Source organism: Xiphias gladius, chromosome 12 (genome assembly GCF_016859285.1).
Source record: "Xiphias gladius isolate SHS-SW01 ecotype Sanya breed wild chromosome 12, ASM1685928v1, whole genome shotgun sequence".
NCBI classification, from domain to species: domain Eukaryota; kingdom Metazoa; phylum Chordata; class Actinopteri; order Istiophoriformes; family Xiphiidae; genus Xiphias; species Xiphias gladius.
Window position 1 is genome coordinate 5,012,362 of NC_053411.1, and position 15,832 is coordinate 5,028,193.

The window sequence follows — 15,832 nt, forward strand, 5'->3', positions numbered from 1 at the left end:
GATCAGATCCATTTTCTCTTCATAGTTTGTGGGTAGGAGCGGGGTGCGACACTTTGTCATGCCATTGGGAAAAACTGCAACGATAACCGAGGTGGTCACTGAAATTCACACCGCACAAACTTGTTTGTCTGCCCTACTAGACAACACAGTAAAATGGCAGGAAATTCAGGAGGAAGGGCCTCAAATTTATACCCAACCTCTGTCAAAATAGAAAACCCCAGCATAGTATCATAACAGCCCTGATTATTAGGCTCTTTCTTTATATATATATGTCTATTTTCACCATTGCAAATTTTTAGCCAAAAAGTATGACCAATGGACACGCACCTTTGCACCTGCACATGCGGATGTACTTTTTGGTCAAATGAAATCCAGCAGACGAAGCTTTACGAAGTGGAAAAAGACAAATAACAAGAAAATCATTTATGTGGAACCGTAATACATTATCCATCAACTACGTGCAACCTTCCTGTCAAATACAAATTCACTTATTGACAGAGTGGTGGGTCGCAGTGTATATTTTACCAGCAGACTCAGTTTTTTGATCTGATGTTGGTGAGTGAAAGAGCACGAGATGATTCTGTGCAGCGAATATGAAAATACAAATTCTCCTCGTATTTACCTGTGCTGTCGGAGAAGCTGTCAACCAGAATGATGAGCAGGAGAGTAACACCTGTGATCCTGGACATGATGGCAGCAGCTCATGTATTCGCTTGTTCACTTTAAAGTGTTCAAATAATCCTACAGTGGAAGAGAAGACAGTTATATACCAGTCCAGACAGTCCTCATCCACGTGGTCCTGCAGAGTTCAATCTACAGGGAGATCAGTCTTGGCAAGTCTAAGGGGGGATTTTTCTTTTGTGCCATCTCAGTTCATGGGTTCATTCATAAAATGCGATGACTGTGGAGATAGCACTTTCCAAAGCATTCCAACACAGACAAACAGGTATATGAGATGTAACAAAACCGAAAATGTGAGTTGAAGTGTCACGTAAATTACAACCAGTATATTCTGGTAATATAATAGATGGGATCCCTGGCCTTTTTGGCACAGCGTACACTCACAACCCAATCAAATGGGCTCCAGTCATCTTACCTCTTTAGTAGAATAGATAAGCTTAATGGAACTGTTCCTTTGCATTTCACCCCTGAAAACACAGAAGCTGTGGCAGATCCTAGGCTGCACATATGCATCCATACAAGACAGGAATTGTTGATACTTAGGATTGGTCTTTTGGTTCTTTTTTAGTACTTCTAGTCAAGTTTGCATCGAGACTACTACCACTTGGTGTGGCAGAATTTGGATTCTTATATATCTATATATCTGCTTTCTAACTGGTTTTCTTTACTTTTGCAATGTTAACGCGTGAAAACTGGGCCTGATCTGTACTAAAATCAGCCCCACACCAATTTGTCTGCTTTTGTCCCCCTAAACACAAATGTGTAGATATGTATTTAGATTTTCAAGTTTCAAGCTAGCTGAGCTCCTCGACAATATTTCCATGTCCCCACTGGTAAATGCAGAAGTACCCCCTGGGGTAAAGATCACCGTGGTTGGAAATGACTGTATTAGATATAGCTCCGGCCTTTTCCATGTGTCACGATTCGTCTTTGGGCTCTCTTGCGCCCTCCTCTGGACCTACCATCCCCGCTGTAACGACTTTGGCCTCCGTCTCCTGCCACTCTCCACCCACCCACCGGATGCACTCAGACTTTCCTCCCTATCCCAATCACCTGAGCTTCCCTGCCCACTCACACAGTGGTTCCCAGTTTCCTCATTATCCCAGCCTGTACTTACACCGGCCATTTCCACCAGCTCCTTGTCAGATTGTCTGCTTGTATCTCTGTATGTTTCCCTGTGTGCCTGCTATGTGTGTGTTATTAAAGTTCCTCCACTGCACCTGCCTGTGTGTCTGTGCTTGGGTCCTCTCTGCCTATACGGGGACAGGAATACATATTGCAAGCACAACATTAATACACTAATGCACTTTTATCGATCATTTATTGTTTCCAAACATTAAAATAATTGAATTTATGTTAGTGTAGCCAAATAATTAACCCTTTAACATCTGGTTTTCCACATTCATTCCCTTCCTCCCTTAGTAGCTCTAAGGTAGAGAAGAATAATCAAATTCCACATTGTTGGATTATATATAGGCCTATTCTGTATTCGTTTCTTCATTAAAGACAATGATCTTATTCCAGCTCCTATGATGTTCACAATGAGAGAAATATTCAAACGCAAGACTCCATGGTTTTATGGCTGCGTCATTCCATCAAATGTAAAAATTCTGGTTATCCTGGGCCTCATTTTATATGGATACACATTCCCCCAAAATTCAACCTAAAATATTTGATATCTCTGGAATCTTCGGGATCTCCACTGGAACTAAGAAAAACATTATGTGGGTTAAAACAATGTTTCACTGCAAAGCACGAGATCGTAAACACTGAATGACTGGCCTATCCTTGAGGTTTCAGAAGTTAAGCTGTAGGATTTGACATCCCTTTGTCCAAATGAGCCCAGAGGTGACTAATCTGGATTAAAATGGGCATTTTTATGCAACATAATTATAAGCAAAGTAAAGTTTTGCTTTTAACCCCTCTCTGGGTTGGGAAAGGGCTCAGAAACTGGTCAGAGTTAGGGTGAAGTTGGATTCAGATAAGTAAAGCGGAAACACACATCACTGGGGAAACAATGGCGAACGTTTTTAATAGTATTAAATTGATTCTCCCGTAGGATATTATGATATTATATCTGTTTCTTTTTTTTTTCTGTATAGACTACATGCCTACAGGAAAGAGACCTGACTTGGGCTGCTGCCTCTGACATGCACCGTTACATGTGTTATATATGGGGCGGGGGGGGGGGGTTACTGAGCAGTGCCTGTCATTGGCTGCCGCCGGAGTCACTCTCTCATCACTGAAGGTGCGTAATTACGCACCGCGCCCTCTAAACTTTGGCACACCTCCGCTGTATAACCCCAAGTGGCTGCACCGTCGCCTCGATCAACCTCGCGGTGACGTGCAAATGCCGCTATGAGTCAAGACACAATCCCAGGAAATCCCCGCGGCCGAGAGAACGACGAGAGGCCCCTTTAAATCGACGCTTCCTCGGTGCTGTGCCAGAAGAGAGAGAGCTCTGATAAACAACAACACAGTTCTCAGAAGCCGCTTTTTACCGGATTCAGCTCTTAGCTGCGGCCTCGTTGAGGAAGAGGTGAGGTAATATTTATGTTATTTAACTATTTTTTTCTAAAAGGATTAAAGACAAGAAGGACCAGTAAGCCTAATGTTGCTTTTACCACCGGGCGGTAAAACACTTTATTATCGTGAGTGGACCAGTACAGAAGGCACGTTGTTGTACTGTTCAGCTATTGTAATGGCCAGGAAGGCAATTCCTACACCTGTTAGTACAAATACTGTGGAGAAAACATAGGAGTGCATCGTATATGTCAGTGTAAAGAGCGGAGAAGTGTTTGTGCGCACTTTCCACAAACTGGCCGCTCCCTGACGCATGAGGGCTGTTCGTGACAACCGTGTTTGCTTTCGTTCACAGGCTACGAGGACTTTCCCTCAGTCATTTCCAGCGTTTTTGTCGTCCGTCCTCCATACATTCATTGTTGAATGCCATTGCGGAAGTGAGAAGCCCTTCGACGCGACACAAAGCTTGGACTGTGCGGACATCTAGCGGCCGATTAGGAGAAGGCGTCCCGTAGAGATGTACGGAGCTTCAGGTATCCCCGAGCTCATCCCGCCCAGCGGGCCGCCCCGGCAGCCCGGCCCGGCAGGGCAGTACAACCCGGGACACCCCCAGGTCAACGGCCACGGCGGCGGGCCCAACCCTCAGAGGCTGGGACAGAGGGCACCCAAACTGGGCCAGATTGGTCGGTCCAAGAAAGGTGAGTGATGTTTTTTTCTTTTTGTTTTAAAGCAGATGTTTGTCGGGCAGGTGCATGGAATAGCTGCCCTCGCAGCAGCTTATAATCCAGGGGTCTATATAAAAATGCACAAGACACTACAAAATGATGACACCATTACACACGGCTCACAATCATATAATGACAATGACAGCGTTCAGCAGCTGCACACATACAGACACTAGGCTAACACAACAAATGAGAATAATAATGATATCCGTACAGCAGCCTGCATACAGTACTACGACTTTAAAGTCTGCCCTCCCACCTATAACAGATAATTGTAAATGCAAAGAGGATGGGGTTGTTGTCATTATGATATTTGGATAAATACAGGTAACGACCACAGCGACATGCTTTTAATAGCAAGTGGTCCCTATCTAAGGACAGAGGGACCAGCAGGGCCCCTGGACAGGACAGGAGCTTCAGGACAACAGAGGGAATAGAATTTGTCGTTTTTTTGGGAAGCGACCCATTTAAAGAGAAAGGGAGAGGAGAGAATCTGCTCAACTAATGCAAGACAGAGGGGAGTTTAGGGTTTACGATGTGCATTACATGTAGACTAGAGCGCACAAGAAGGTTTGTTGGGATGCAGCGATCAACTGATCATTTGGAGAAAAATTAACACTACTTCTATCACTTAATAACGCATTTTTTAAAAATATACTTCCATAGTTTGCCTATGCCCAGAGAGCAAGAAGGAGAAGTTAGATTGGAATTTGGCGAGGAATATTTGGGGAATATTGATTTGATATTTCAAAACGTGGTTGATAGCACTCTAATGTCTCTGGGATAAATATGAAGCTAAAGCCAGCAGACAGTTAACTTATCTTAGCATAAAGACATAGCCAACAGTTGCTTTAAGAGTAATAATCTCTTAAAATGGATAAAATAGATGTATCAAAGCTTCATTTTGACCCAGCATCTAGTGTTTGGTTCAGTAGAACTGCACAATCCTGACCTTTTAACCCTTTTTCGTCAGTGGACTTGGACGATGAAGACCTGGATGACATCATGAACAACAATGGGCAGTGTCCTGTTTCCCTGTCGCCCATCTCCTAAACTTCACCATGAAGTGCCAAAAAAAAAAAAATTCCCCCGGGACGCCAAAACCTCCGCGTCAGTGATCTTGGCCATGATCCTGTCAAGTGTCCTACTGAAGCATCCGATGGCTCGACCAGGCACAACAACGGATCGTTTAGCGCCAGCTGAAGCCTAGGCCCTGATTGTACATAGTGTTTATTTAACTTAACTTTGGTCAGACTGTGAACGAATTGCATTGCATCGCCCTCTACTCTATACCTCGGCAGGTGTTAGACCATCAGGACTTGAGAAAGATTTGGATGAAGTGTCTATATTTTTCGGCGCTTCTTAACAAGGGCTACATTTCTAAAGTTGCACTGAGCGAGTGGTTACATGAAAAGCAGCCTCTCACCTCCCTGTTGACCGGTGAGGGTTACTGATTGTCTGCGGGGTGGCTGCGGGAGGGAAGACAAGCCTGTTAATGTGTATCACACAGGTAAAATATTAAGCTTTGGTTGTGCAGTGACTATCATTCTGTACTCTCACACTGATGCAAGTGGTGTACTATTATCCAGTGGGTGAAATCTCGCCATGTACAGAGAAAAAAAACCAACTACTGCTAATTATTTAATGTTTTAAAAAAAATGAAACACTTTGTTGTGTTGTTATGGCTTCTACATGATTTTTACTTGTTTCTGAATGGATATTGCTTCCGTCATCTATAACTGAGATTTATTATATTTCCAAATGGTGCACTTTGTGGGAATGCCTGTTATGTGCAGTGACATGTTGCAGAATTCTATGCATGGAGTCTGTTAAAGCATCAGAACATGTAACTGGTATCCTGTTATCAAGGGCTATGTAGTAGTATTTCAAACCACACCACCGTTTTGCTCTCGCGGATCGTGCAGAGTCGGTGTTTTTCTGAGCTCATTGTTGGCCTGGGCTGCGGACTCAGCAGTATAATGCCATAAACAACCACACAATTTATGGAGGTTTTGTTTGTTTTCAAAAGGCAGGCTTTCCCAGTTGGCCACATAACTGTGATAAAAGACGTGGACGGTTCTAAATGTTTTGGAAAAAAAATAGCCAAATGATATTTGATGCCCCATCAGATAGACCATCAAAATACACAGCAGTAGTCTGTTTGTTGAGCTACACCCAGATGGCATCATAGTGTCGTTCAGGTTCAGATTGACTATTTAAAGATAATGCCAACCTTTACTTTACAATTACAGTATACGGTGATGAAGACAAGCAGCCGATGATTAGCTCTTGTTACTGAGACAATCTTAACACTGATGTTGTTTTGGGTTTTTAAAGATTGCCTTGGAATGACGTATTATTGTCTCTAAAGGCTCACGCTGATGTCATGTTACCTGGTTGGCTGTGAAAATGTTACTAGTTCACTTCAATTTTTTGTGTCATAGAAGCACTGCATTTCACAGCTCATTCTCTGACTCAGAGATTGTTGTTTGGGTTATGGCTGCCGTTTGCATGGAAATGGTCGACTTTTCATAATGCATCTCGGGAAATAAAAGATGAACCTTTGTGGAATCTTTGTGTTTTATGTTTAGTGAATGTACCCCATTTACAGTTTTTCTCTATTGTCCTGATTCCAGTTGTGTTCTAAAACAGCAAATGCAGTGATCAAATACTTAAAAGGCATTTACCAAACTTAAAAAGATTTGTGTATTTTTATAGTTCTTTTTACTTTTTACACAACTTGTGTAGAAACTGTGTAAACATAAGCAGAGGTACAAAACCTTTGACTCTATAACCACTATATAGTCATATGTCAAGGAAGCAAAATGGAAGCAAAGATAATTTGAAAAACGTGTTAGATTCACAGTAGGTAAGATGCAAATGTGAAGTAGGGAAAGCAGTTACAAGGAGGCTCATCCAAAAAATATCAATTGTCTTGCTTTCCCATGGAGAGTGAGTCTTTCATTGTTGCAGTCAGGTCACACTTCACCTGTGTCAAGATATGGTTTTTCCACATAACAGTTCGATGAGCTACTTAAAAATTAAAATTAAATCTACCTCACCGGAAAATCCAGATTCTATGAAAAGCAAACGACTAGGCACAAAATGTCTCCTCCTTCACTGAGAAGTCCACTCTTAATGTACGTGCACTGGGGACGTCAAGCTTCCACATCACATTTGTGTAAGTTATTTCATATTACTTTATGTTATATATGAATATGGTATATTAACAAGAATCTTACCGCCTTCAGATGGATGTGAAAACAGCCCTCTAGTGTCAAACTCTGCACATACATAATTCTGCACAGTGAAGGTCAAACAAATGGGAACTTATGATTTGATGCTCTTTGATGAAAAATATTATTTTTCTTTTTACCATGTTCAGTAAGGATTTAAGAGTTTTTTTTTTTTTTTTCTTGTTAGGTAAATGTTTGTGATTTTGTTGATTGTATGCAGAGTTTTGAGATCATTTGGAGCATGTGCTGTTTTCAAATGGGGACACATGCTCAAAGCTGGGCTCTTTATTTCTAACAATGGAGAACATCTGTATAATGACCTACTATGACCATCACACAATTAACAATGTTGCAATGTCTTTATTATGTAAGTACCGTTGGACATGTTAAAAATGTTCTTTCATTAATTTTTCATTACATCATTATCTTCTAGATACGCCAAGTGTATAAAACTATGACATTTTAAAAAAAAAACAGCAGACACTGTTCCGAGCATAAGATGTCTTAATAAAAATATGAAAGAATCTCTGAAAGCTACAAACTATGTAAATCTACACAGGAGCAAAAACCTACATTTGAAAAAAAATAAATAGAGGCAGTTCATTTTCATAGTGGCTGATATGGAAGCTAGTAGAGCGATAATGCCACAGTGACTACATAATAAAAAAAGGGTTTGTAACAGACTGGTATGAGGAGCTGCAGGGCCTGTAGTGAGTATTGTAATAAAAGGCCTGTATGATGCAGTCCCCTTACACAGTGAGCCCTATGTGTGAAGTCACACCCTGCTCATCGTAACGTCTATTTTAGAAACGCCAACAGTTAATATAAAACACCGTATTGTCACCCTGTGTCTCTGTTGTACGGAGCCCCGGAATCGCAGCCTATACACCAAACTGGATTGATTACTTTTAATTACATGGCAAACGCTAAAAGATGCTGGTTCTAACATGGACGTGCAAATGTTGGCTACAATCCATCGTTTAGGCTACAATTCAAGCGGTTACACCCCGAGGGTTGTTTATTACGTCAGGGGATCCGATTACAATGTGTTTGTGAAGTCCATTTGTAAACAACTGTGGAATGTGTGGACGGGGTGTGGGACGTCATTCGTGAAACAACTGAGATTGCTGCATGATAATCAAGGGGTAATCAAAGGCCTGAACAAAAATGAAGGAAGTCCCATTTCAGTAACTCTTTGCATCTGTCTGATTCACAACTGCTCATACACCTTCAGTCCTACTCGCCGCTGACGCTGCAACAAGGGGGGGGACTTCTCTGTCTGAGTCCCACTCTGTAGGGGGCGCTCTCAGACATATTCCTTAGTGCTGCTCGGAGGTCCAGAGCGGGAACTGGCCATGGATGGATATTTGGATACCTGCTTCTTTCTTGGACAGGAGGCAGCCAACATGGCCCCACCCAGGACATCTAGGAGGGAGCCGCCCCACGCAATGAAGATGGCCGCACCAAACTCAAACCTGGCAGAGATGAGACGATACTGACTAGTAAACTCACAAAGCAAATGTAGGATTTGCAGTGATAAACTAGAAAGAGAGAAAGAACTAAACTTGTAGACTTTGCAAACAGTCCCATAGAAACTTAAAATGTTGGAAGATGTAATCAGGCCTTTTTGAATTCAGTAAAGGTGAGTTTGCGTATGAATTCAACTTTTAATTTATAAGGAGAAGAATGTGTTATTTCCTTATTTCAAAAGTTACATAGTGTCACTTTAAGCAGAAAATAAAACAATGTCAAAGTTAATCCATTACAAGGAAAAAATCCTGCATTCGAAATTATACTTACGTAAATTTACAGCAAAAGTAACTTATTTATTCATACTCCCTCAAGTAGTGTGTTACATTATTATCTATATTACGTTATTTAGATTTTATCACTGATCCATTAATGTATAAGCAGTATTTAATGTAATAGGTGGATGAAAATGGAAATTGGAAACATTCAAGTAAAATTCAAAGTACCTGTAGTCCCAAAAAATACTTTAACATTTTGGAATGTTAAAATTTAAAAAGTATTAGATCTCATATCTATATATTAAATATGAAGCTACTGCAAGCACACACCTGGCTCTGTCTAAAGGAAGTCAATTCACCTTATACAAATATATCAGAAAGATCAGAAAGAAAGTGAATAAGCAATTTTCCCCAAAAGTCAAACGATTTGTTTATTTATAGTTCTTGAATACAGTGGGTTTTTGGGTCACTTACTTGGTGTTGACAGGAGTGTAGGGATTGTAAAAAGCCCGGATGACATTATGAGCAAACCACGAGCACGCTACGATGGCACAAAGCCCTGAGAGGAGAGAAAGTAAGCAACAAAGATGAATTAGTCCTTCAGAACATCATCAAAACCTGAGAGAGCAGACATGCTTTTATCCACTTTATAGGCACCAGGCGGCTAGCCATTGACTTCAGCACAATTAGCTTTTAGTGTTTCTGTTGTCTTCAGAGCCAGTTAGACAACTTATGTTAGAATCAGTGCCAGGAGTACTGGTCTCATTCAGTCTAATGACCTCGGAGGGGCCGAAGCAGTGGGAGGAAAGCTTTTAGGACTGAGGATCAAACTTCCTCCTACGTATTGTATGATGTACAGGAGATCTAAGCAACTGTCTGATGGTGAGGTGATTTTGGGTGAGTCAAAATGAAATATTATGCAACCGGGTCTGTATTCATTATTCTATAGGTCTCATAGACGAATAATATAGATTAGCATAGGTCCTACACAGTGGTTATAATATCACCGGAGCCAGGCAGCAGAAATTGGACTGAACAATAGTTAGGCCTGCACCCTTTTCTCACACATTTCCAGCTGCTCATTAGTCCAATTTTCCACAGATTTAGTCTTCCCAGTGCAAGGTTAAAGATTGTTTTTCCTTCACCATTAGACCAAAGTGGTTTTAGGTCCAGCCTAAAATATCTCAACAATTATAGTATGTATTGCCATGAAATCCAGTACAGATATTTGTGGTCCCCAGACGGTGAATCCTAATGACTTTGATGATCACTTGACTTTTCTAGCACCACCATGAGGTCCAACAACTACTGGATGGGTTGCCATTAATTTCAATACACAAATTCATGTCCCCCCTTTAGGATGATTTGTATTATCTTTGGTAGTCCATCATCGGATTTATTTTGGTTTATGACTGATTACCTACACTAACGTATGACATTCCCATCAGCCTCATTTGTACTTTGTGTTTAGTTCTAATTAGCCAATGTTAACGTGCTAACGTACTAAACTAAGATGGTCACCATGAAAAAAAAATTAACATGAGCATGTTAGCAATGTCATTGTGAGAATGGTAGCATGCTGGCATTAGCATTTAGTCCAAAGTAGCCTAAGTATAACCTTGCAGAGCTGCAGTGTTAAAGGAACATAATGAATGCAGATGCTTCAGTGCAAGGTTAGTCTTCACTGAATGGTTTGATGAGTATGAAAATCATTAGCTACAGCTGTCAGAGTCACTTGGTGGTCTCCACCCAGTTGAAAACCTGAATATTCTGGAGCAACTTCTTAGACAGTACTCCCCACCAGCATCATCAAAACACCGAATGCAGGAATGTATTTTGGTAGAATGATGTTCCAATCCCTCCAGTAGAATTCCACATGTGGAAGCTGTTTTGGCAGCTCGTGGTGGAACAACACCTTTCTTGTTGGTTTTCCCTTTAATTTGTCATCCATCTGTAATCAGATTTCTCTCACATGAACCGTCATTGACAAATTGTCTCACAACGTGATGAAACCCATACGTTTTGTATGTTAAAGATTTGAAATGTTTAAAAGTTTGGTTATTTTTATGAGAATAAATAGCTTATATTTGTAGTTTCTGAAATACTACCTTTTGGGGAATTCACATTTACACTGACATCAAAAAGAGTTATAGTGGATACTTGGTATCAAGTTAGACACTACAAGGAAATGGGTGATAATTCTAAAGGAGCATTTCCATCCTCACCCCCCACTAGGAGGATGATGCCTCCTGTCATTGCAACGCGGGACTTGCGTAGTTTGTCACTCCCTCCACAGGTGGTGCACTTCATTCCCATACAGGCCACACCCAACCCTGCGATGGACACTATGATGCCAACTATCATCAAGGCACGAGTGGCCTGAAGCGAACCTGGAGAAGACACAGAGAAGGAAACAAAAAATGATTAAAGAAGAGCACAGGAAGTGTTTGTTGGTTCTGTAAGGGGAGGCAGCGAATACATGTCCTTTTGTCTAGTGGTATGTGGGAGTGCATCTTAAAAAGATTAAAAATGCAGCACTTTGCAAAAACGCAAAGAGCACATGAGGTCAAATAATCAACCCTATTTGCAAGGTGCCAATCTGAAAGCACAAACTAGAAAATGATAAGGACGACTAATAAACCATCCGTGAACTATCAAAGAGACTTTAGTGTGTGTCCAGAGGTTGTGAATTACATTCACATTAGCCTGTCAGGAAACTTTTATGTGAGCTTTTTCTTGAGGAGGAACCATGGGATACACATGAACACACCGCGGCACAGACAAACGGAAAGAAAAAAACACATATCACACTCTTTCTTTTTCACTGTCTCCCTCCCATCTGTTGCTGTTTTAGAGGTGGAGGCCTGCTGAAAAAACTACTTTCAGGATCCTCATCTGTCAGCCCCCCCCCATAAACCTATCACAGGGTGCCCTATCTCCCCCACCCTCTGTCCACCTAGAACCAGTCTGTGCCAGTCTAGGCCATCCCTGCCCTGCCCAAACAAACAAAACCCTCCAGCAGAGAGGGAGGGACTGAAGGATGGGTAGAGAGACACAGAGGGGAAGAGGATGTAGTGGAGAGAGAGAGGAGAGGAGGGTGAACTCTATAAAATAGTGAGAAACGGGAAACAATAGGGCGGATTATATAGTAAATGCAAATCCAGTGCAGGATGCACACAATCACAGTCACACACCATTGTACCACAGAGTAACATCATTTTAGCCATGAAGCCATTACACCGTGGCTGTATTAAACTCCAAAGAGGCCCCAGTCCAAAAATTGGCTGTGGTTCTCATTTGACCATTTGTTTGTTTTATCTAGGAATCTGCACCATCTACATTTTGACATAAGGCCCCTCGACAAGTGTATACACAAGAAAGACCCATGTTGAGGCCCTTATATTTCAGCTAAAATTAATCAGATTTATTCAAACCACAAGTCTGAAACTCAAGGCCAGTTGCCCTCTTTTCCTGGTTGGTGATCCAGCTCAACATTAAACCTACTGTACGCAGCCAACGCAATGCATTAGCATGTAGTTTGCTTGCATTAGTATGAAAATTGTATCACTTGGCACGAGAATATAGGTTAGATCAGATGTACTGTATATTAGTAGAGAAAGTTTCAGTTTTAAATCAAAATTAAAAAAGAAAGTAACAGTGTTTGTTCATAGATGGGTCATAATTGGCTCCAAAACCCAAATCTACCTCACAGCTACCTCTACGAATTTAAAAACCTCCATAATGTCCTGAGTGTAAATCAGCAAATGCGGCCAGACATCTGCAGGACCATTCCGGTTATCACTGCACGACGGTTGCTATACAAAACATGAATTAGTGTCTATTTCTTTATGTAAAACTTTTGTTTAATCATGTTAAATCACTGTAATGGTTGACGTTCAGTAGATGGTTGGTATGCTCTGGTTTAGTTACCATGGTCACCACTACCCATGAGGGTTTTAAACAGATTATTTTGGCAGCATCTTTGGCAACCATTTCTGTGGTGTTTTCACTGTCTGCTTTATTTTATATGCTAGTTCTGGTGAAACACGGGTACAGTTTGTCACTGGGACCATAATATGGCAAAAAACACCTTGTGTCAAATGAAACTAAAGTAGACTTTCCATCTCGAGGGAATTTCTCTTCACCAACCATCCAAAGGCTTTAACAGAGATTGCAGAATGATGATGCCTGGATAATGTATCATGTTGCATGAGTGTGTTGGAGTGTGAATGTTGGGAAGTTTGTGTGTTAGGAGGTGGGCGACAGTAGGGTGGGAGGGTTTCCTTGAATGTGACAATATATGGGTGAGGTTTCTCGGAAAAGCTTTTAACCCTCCTCGGTTCCTTTTCAAACTCATTTGTAGCTGCCTTTATGAAAGGAAACCTTACAGAGTGTATGGATGGTAATTAAGATGTGACGAGCAGATTATGACCTGAGGTGGTAAAACTAATCAGTATCAGTGTGGTCTTATTCACATGAAGGAGGTGTTTTGATGGACCAGGTGGGTCCCAGGTGGAGAAGCCGAGGTCACGAATAAGAGACTGGACTTTTGGACTTACACAATCCAGCACTGTAATACCACTAAAGTGAATTTCATTCAGTGTCCACTCCGGGGGCAAACTGTTGATTTCAATGCCAATAACAGTGATGACTTACCTTGCACTACTAAAAAAAAAAAAAGAAAAAAGAAATAAAGCACATGTATGCACAGAACAGATTAAAAGCTATAATTCCACACTGGACTACTTACTGTCGAGCTGCAGGATGGAGTCGTAGATTTTACACTGGAGCTGTCCGGTACTTTGGAAGGCGCATGACATCCACAGCCCCTGGTACATGGCCACCGCTGTGATGATGTTGTCCCCGATGTAGGCAGACATCTTCCACTGCGGCAGGATAGTCCCGATGATCAGTCCGACGATACCAATAAGCGACAGGAAGAATCCCAACAGCTGAATACCGGAGTTGGCCATCGTTTTTTTTTTTTTTAAATTCCCCCTCTCTAAACTAACTTTGAAAGGGACCCCGCGCTCCTGAAAGCTCCCGAAATGTCTTTGGAGCTCTTTTAATTGTCACAAAATGATGAAAAAGCCGCCGGTACTGTCCGTGTGGCTCCTGAGTTGCGTACCGGGGTCCTCCGTCGGGGATGGGCTTCCAAGATGTGGGTGATGGTGTGAAGTGGGTGTGTAATTATCATGCCTGCTGATGCATGGAGCTGCAGTTCTCAGTGGTCGCGGGGAGTTGCTGCTGGGAAATGTCCCCTCTGGGTCCAGCAAAGCAACAGGTTGTCTCAATTTCTAACCTTTTCAAATCTGTCACACCCTTCAGTGGCTCCATCACTACAAACTCATGTAAACCCGCACAACTTCATTTGTGAATTCTCATCTGTTTCCTGTGATACTCAACATCAGGGTACATTTTGCGGCAATTTGTAGCCTGTATTTACATGACATATAATGGTAAAGCCATAGAAGACAGGACACTTGTGCTCTGAATATTCAACTCCAATATAAGCATCAGTTTAACATGAGTGTTTAAAAAAATGAATATGCCTGATTTCATATTGTTCTACAGTCCAGTCACCAGCTACTATTGATGAACAACTAAGAAGGTGTATTAAAAGCATAATTTTGCTCCAGCATAATTTTCAAATCTGACTCAAATTATTCTTTAGTTTTACATTTTAGAAAGCGTGTGTGCGAACACAGTATACACACTATACTATCTGTAGTACAACCACTGACCCAGATTGAAGATATAAGTCCACATCTCTGTGCAAAGTAGACTAAACTCTCAGCTGTCCTTTTAGCCCAGATCAGGCTTGGTGCAGATTCATGACCTCTCTGTTACCCATGTTGTGGTAATGAGATATTGCAGGCTGCTGGATAAGAACAGAAAGATTTGCTGTATCAAACTAATCTAGTCAAGTCAAAGTTGCATACAGTACCAGACGGCTGAAAGAGGTGGATGGAGGACCCATGGCTTAGCTGTCTGCATAGTGTCACATATTCTGTTTCGGATAAACCATCATCATTGATTACATTTGACAAAAGATAATTATAAAATAAATCATAGCTATTCAGATACTAAATTAAGTAAAGCTTTACTGGAATTAATATCATAAAAACTGGTAAATAAAACTTAAAGCATTAAACCTATCGTATGGGGGCATCTAAAACCACTGAAAACATGTAAAAGTCACTCCAAACAGACATGGAAATCAGTACATTAAAATTAAGAGTTCAAATTAAGAGTCGAAATACATAAATATTTCATAGTATATAATGAGGAAGTTGGATGAACCAAGGAACAACACTGGGAAAAAGTGCTGCAGTAGAGTTGGGATTATAGGCCGCCAGTGGACTGTCCTCCGTTTTCTTAGCCAACCTCACAAGTTTTAGTCTGGTTAAACCAGAGTTATGTAAAAAATGTAATGAGAAATGTCCTTGCTATGAGGTATTTGTGCAATCCGTATGTATGCGCCGTTATGTTCATCAACAAATTAATTGGATGGGACTGTTTTATACTTGTTGTTACTTAATAATATTTTACAATATATTTGTTCCATTGGGTCCATTAACATGCAAGTTGTAGCCACTTCCCGCAGTGAATCGGAAAAAAACAAGAGACAATAGCAAGCATTGTCCATATCAGAGGTCAGGCTTAGCACTGCAGTGTGCATGACTTCACACTGGGGCTAAACAATAGTCCTACAGCAATGGGAGAGGAAGTAATAACCTATAAGCCTGGAGGAAGTCATCCCTACTGCCAGGTTAATGGGAATGTGCTCACCTACTGGCTGGGTTACCTATTTAAAATGTAATGAGGCTGTGCTCCCACAGGTCCGTTCCCCTTCCTTTCCTCTTCCAGAACTCTACTGCCTTGAACTGTTCTTTTATTTTCTCATGTTCTTGCCCTT

The 15,832-nt window shown here is 41.3% G+C and overlaps 2 protein-coding genes across 3 annotated transcripts; one reads left to right on the top strand and one right to left on the bottom strand.

Annotated features, from left to right (window-relative positions):
• The first annotated feature begins 2,964 nt into the window (after positions 1 to 2,964).
• si:dkey-112a7.4 lies at positions 2,965 to 6,500 on the top strand. Of its 2 annotated transcripts, none has more exons than XM_040141622.1 (3): positions 2,965 to 3,225; positions 3,560 to 3,902; positions 4,903 to 6,500. In XM_040141622.1, the coding sequence occupies exons 2-3, from the start codon at positions 3,722 to 3,724 to the stop codon at positions 4,980 to 4,982; spliced, it is 261 nt and encodes an 86-aa protein (XP_039997556.1). In that variant the 5' UTR covers positions 2,965 to 3,225; positions 3,560 to 3,721; the 3' UTR covers positions 4,983 to 6,500. The 2 variants fall into 2 exon arrangements, with proteins under 2 accessions (XP_039997556.1, XP_039997555.1); XM_040141621.1 differs by having other exon boundaries at positions 2,965 to 3,220.
• A 1,971-nt stretch (positions 6,501 to 8,471) lies between these two features.
• cldn7a (claudin 7a) lies at positions 8,472 to 13,886 on the bottom strand. The gene is made up of 4 exons (XM_040141250.1): positions 13,664 to 13,886; positions 11,139 to 11,303; positions 9,388 to 9,472; positions 8,472 to 8,640 (listed from the first exon to the last, which is right to left on the bottom strand). Exons 1-4 carry the CDS (start codon positions 13,884 to 13,886, stop codon positions 8,472 to 8,474), a joined length of 642 nt encoding a protein of 213 aa, XP_039997184.1.
• Between the last annotated feature and the right edge of the window lie 1,946 nt (positions 13,887 to 15,832).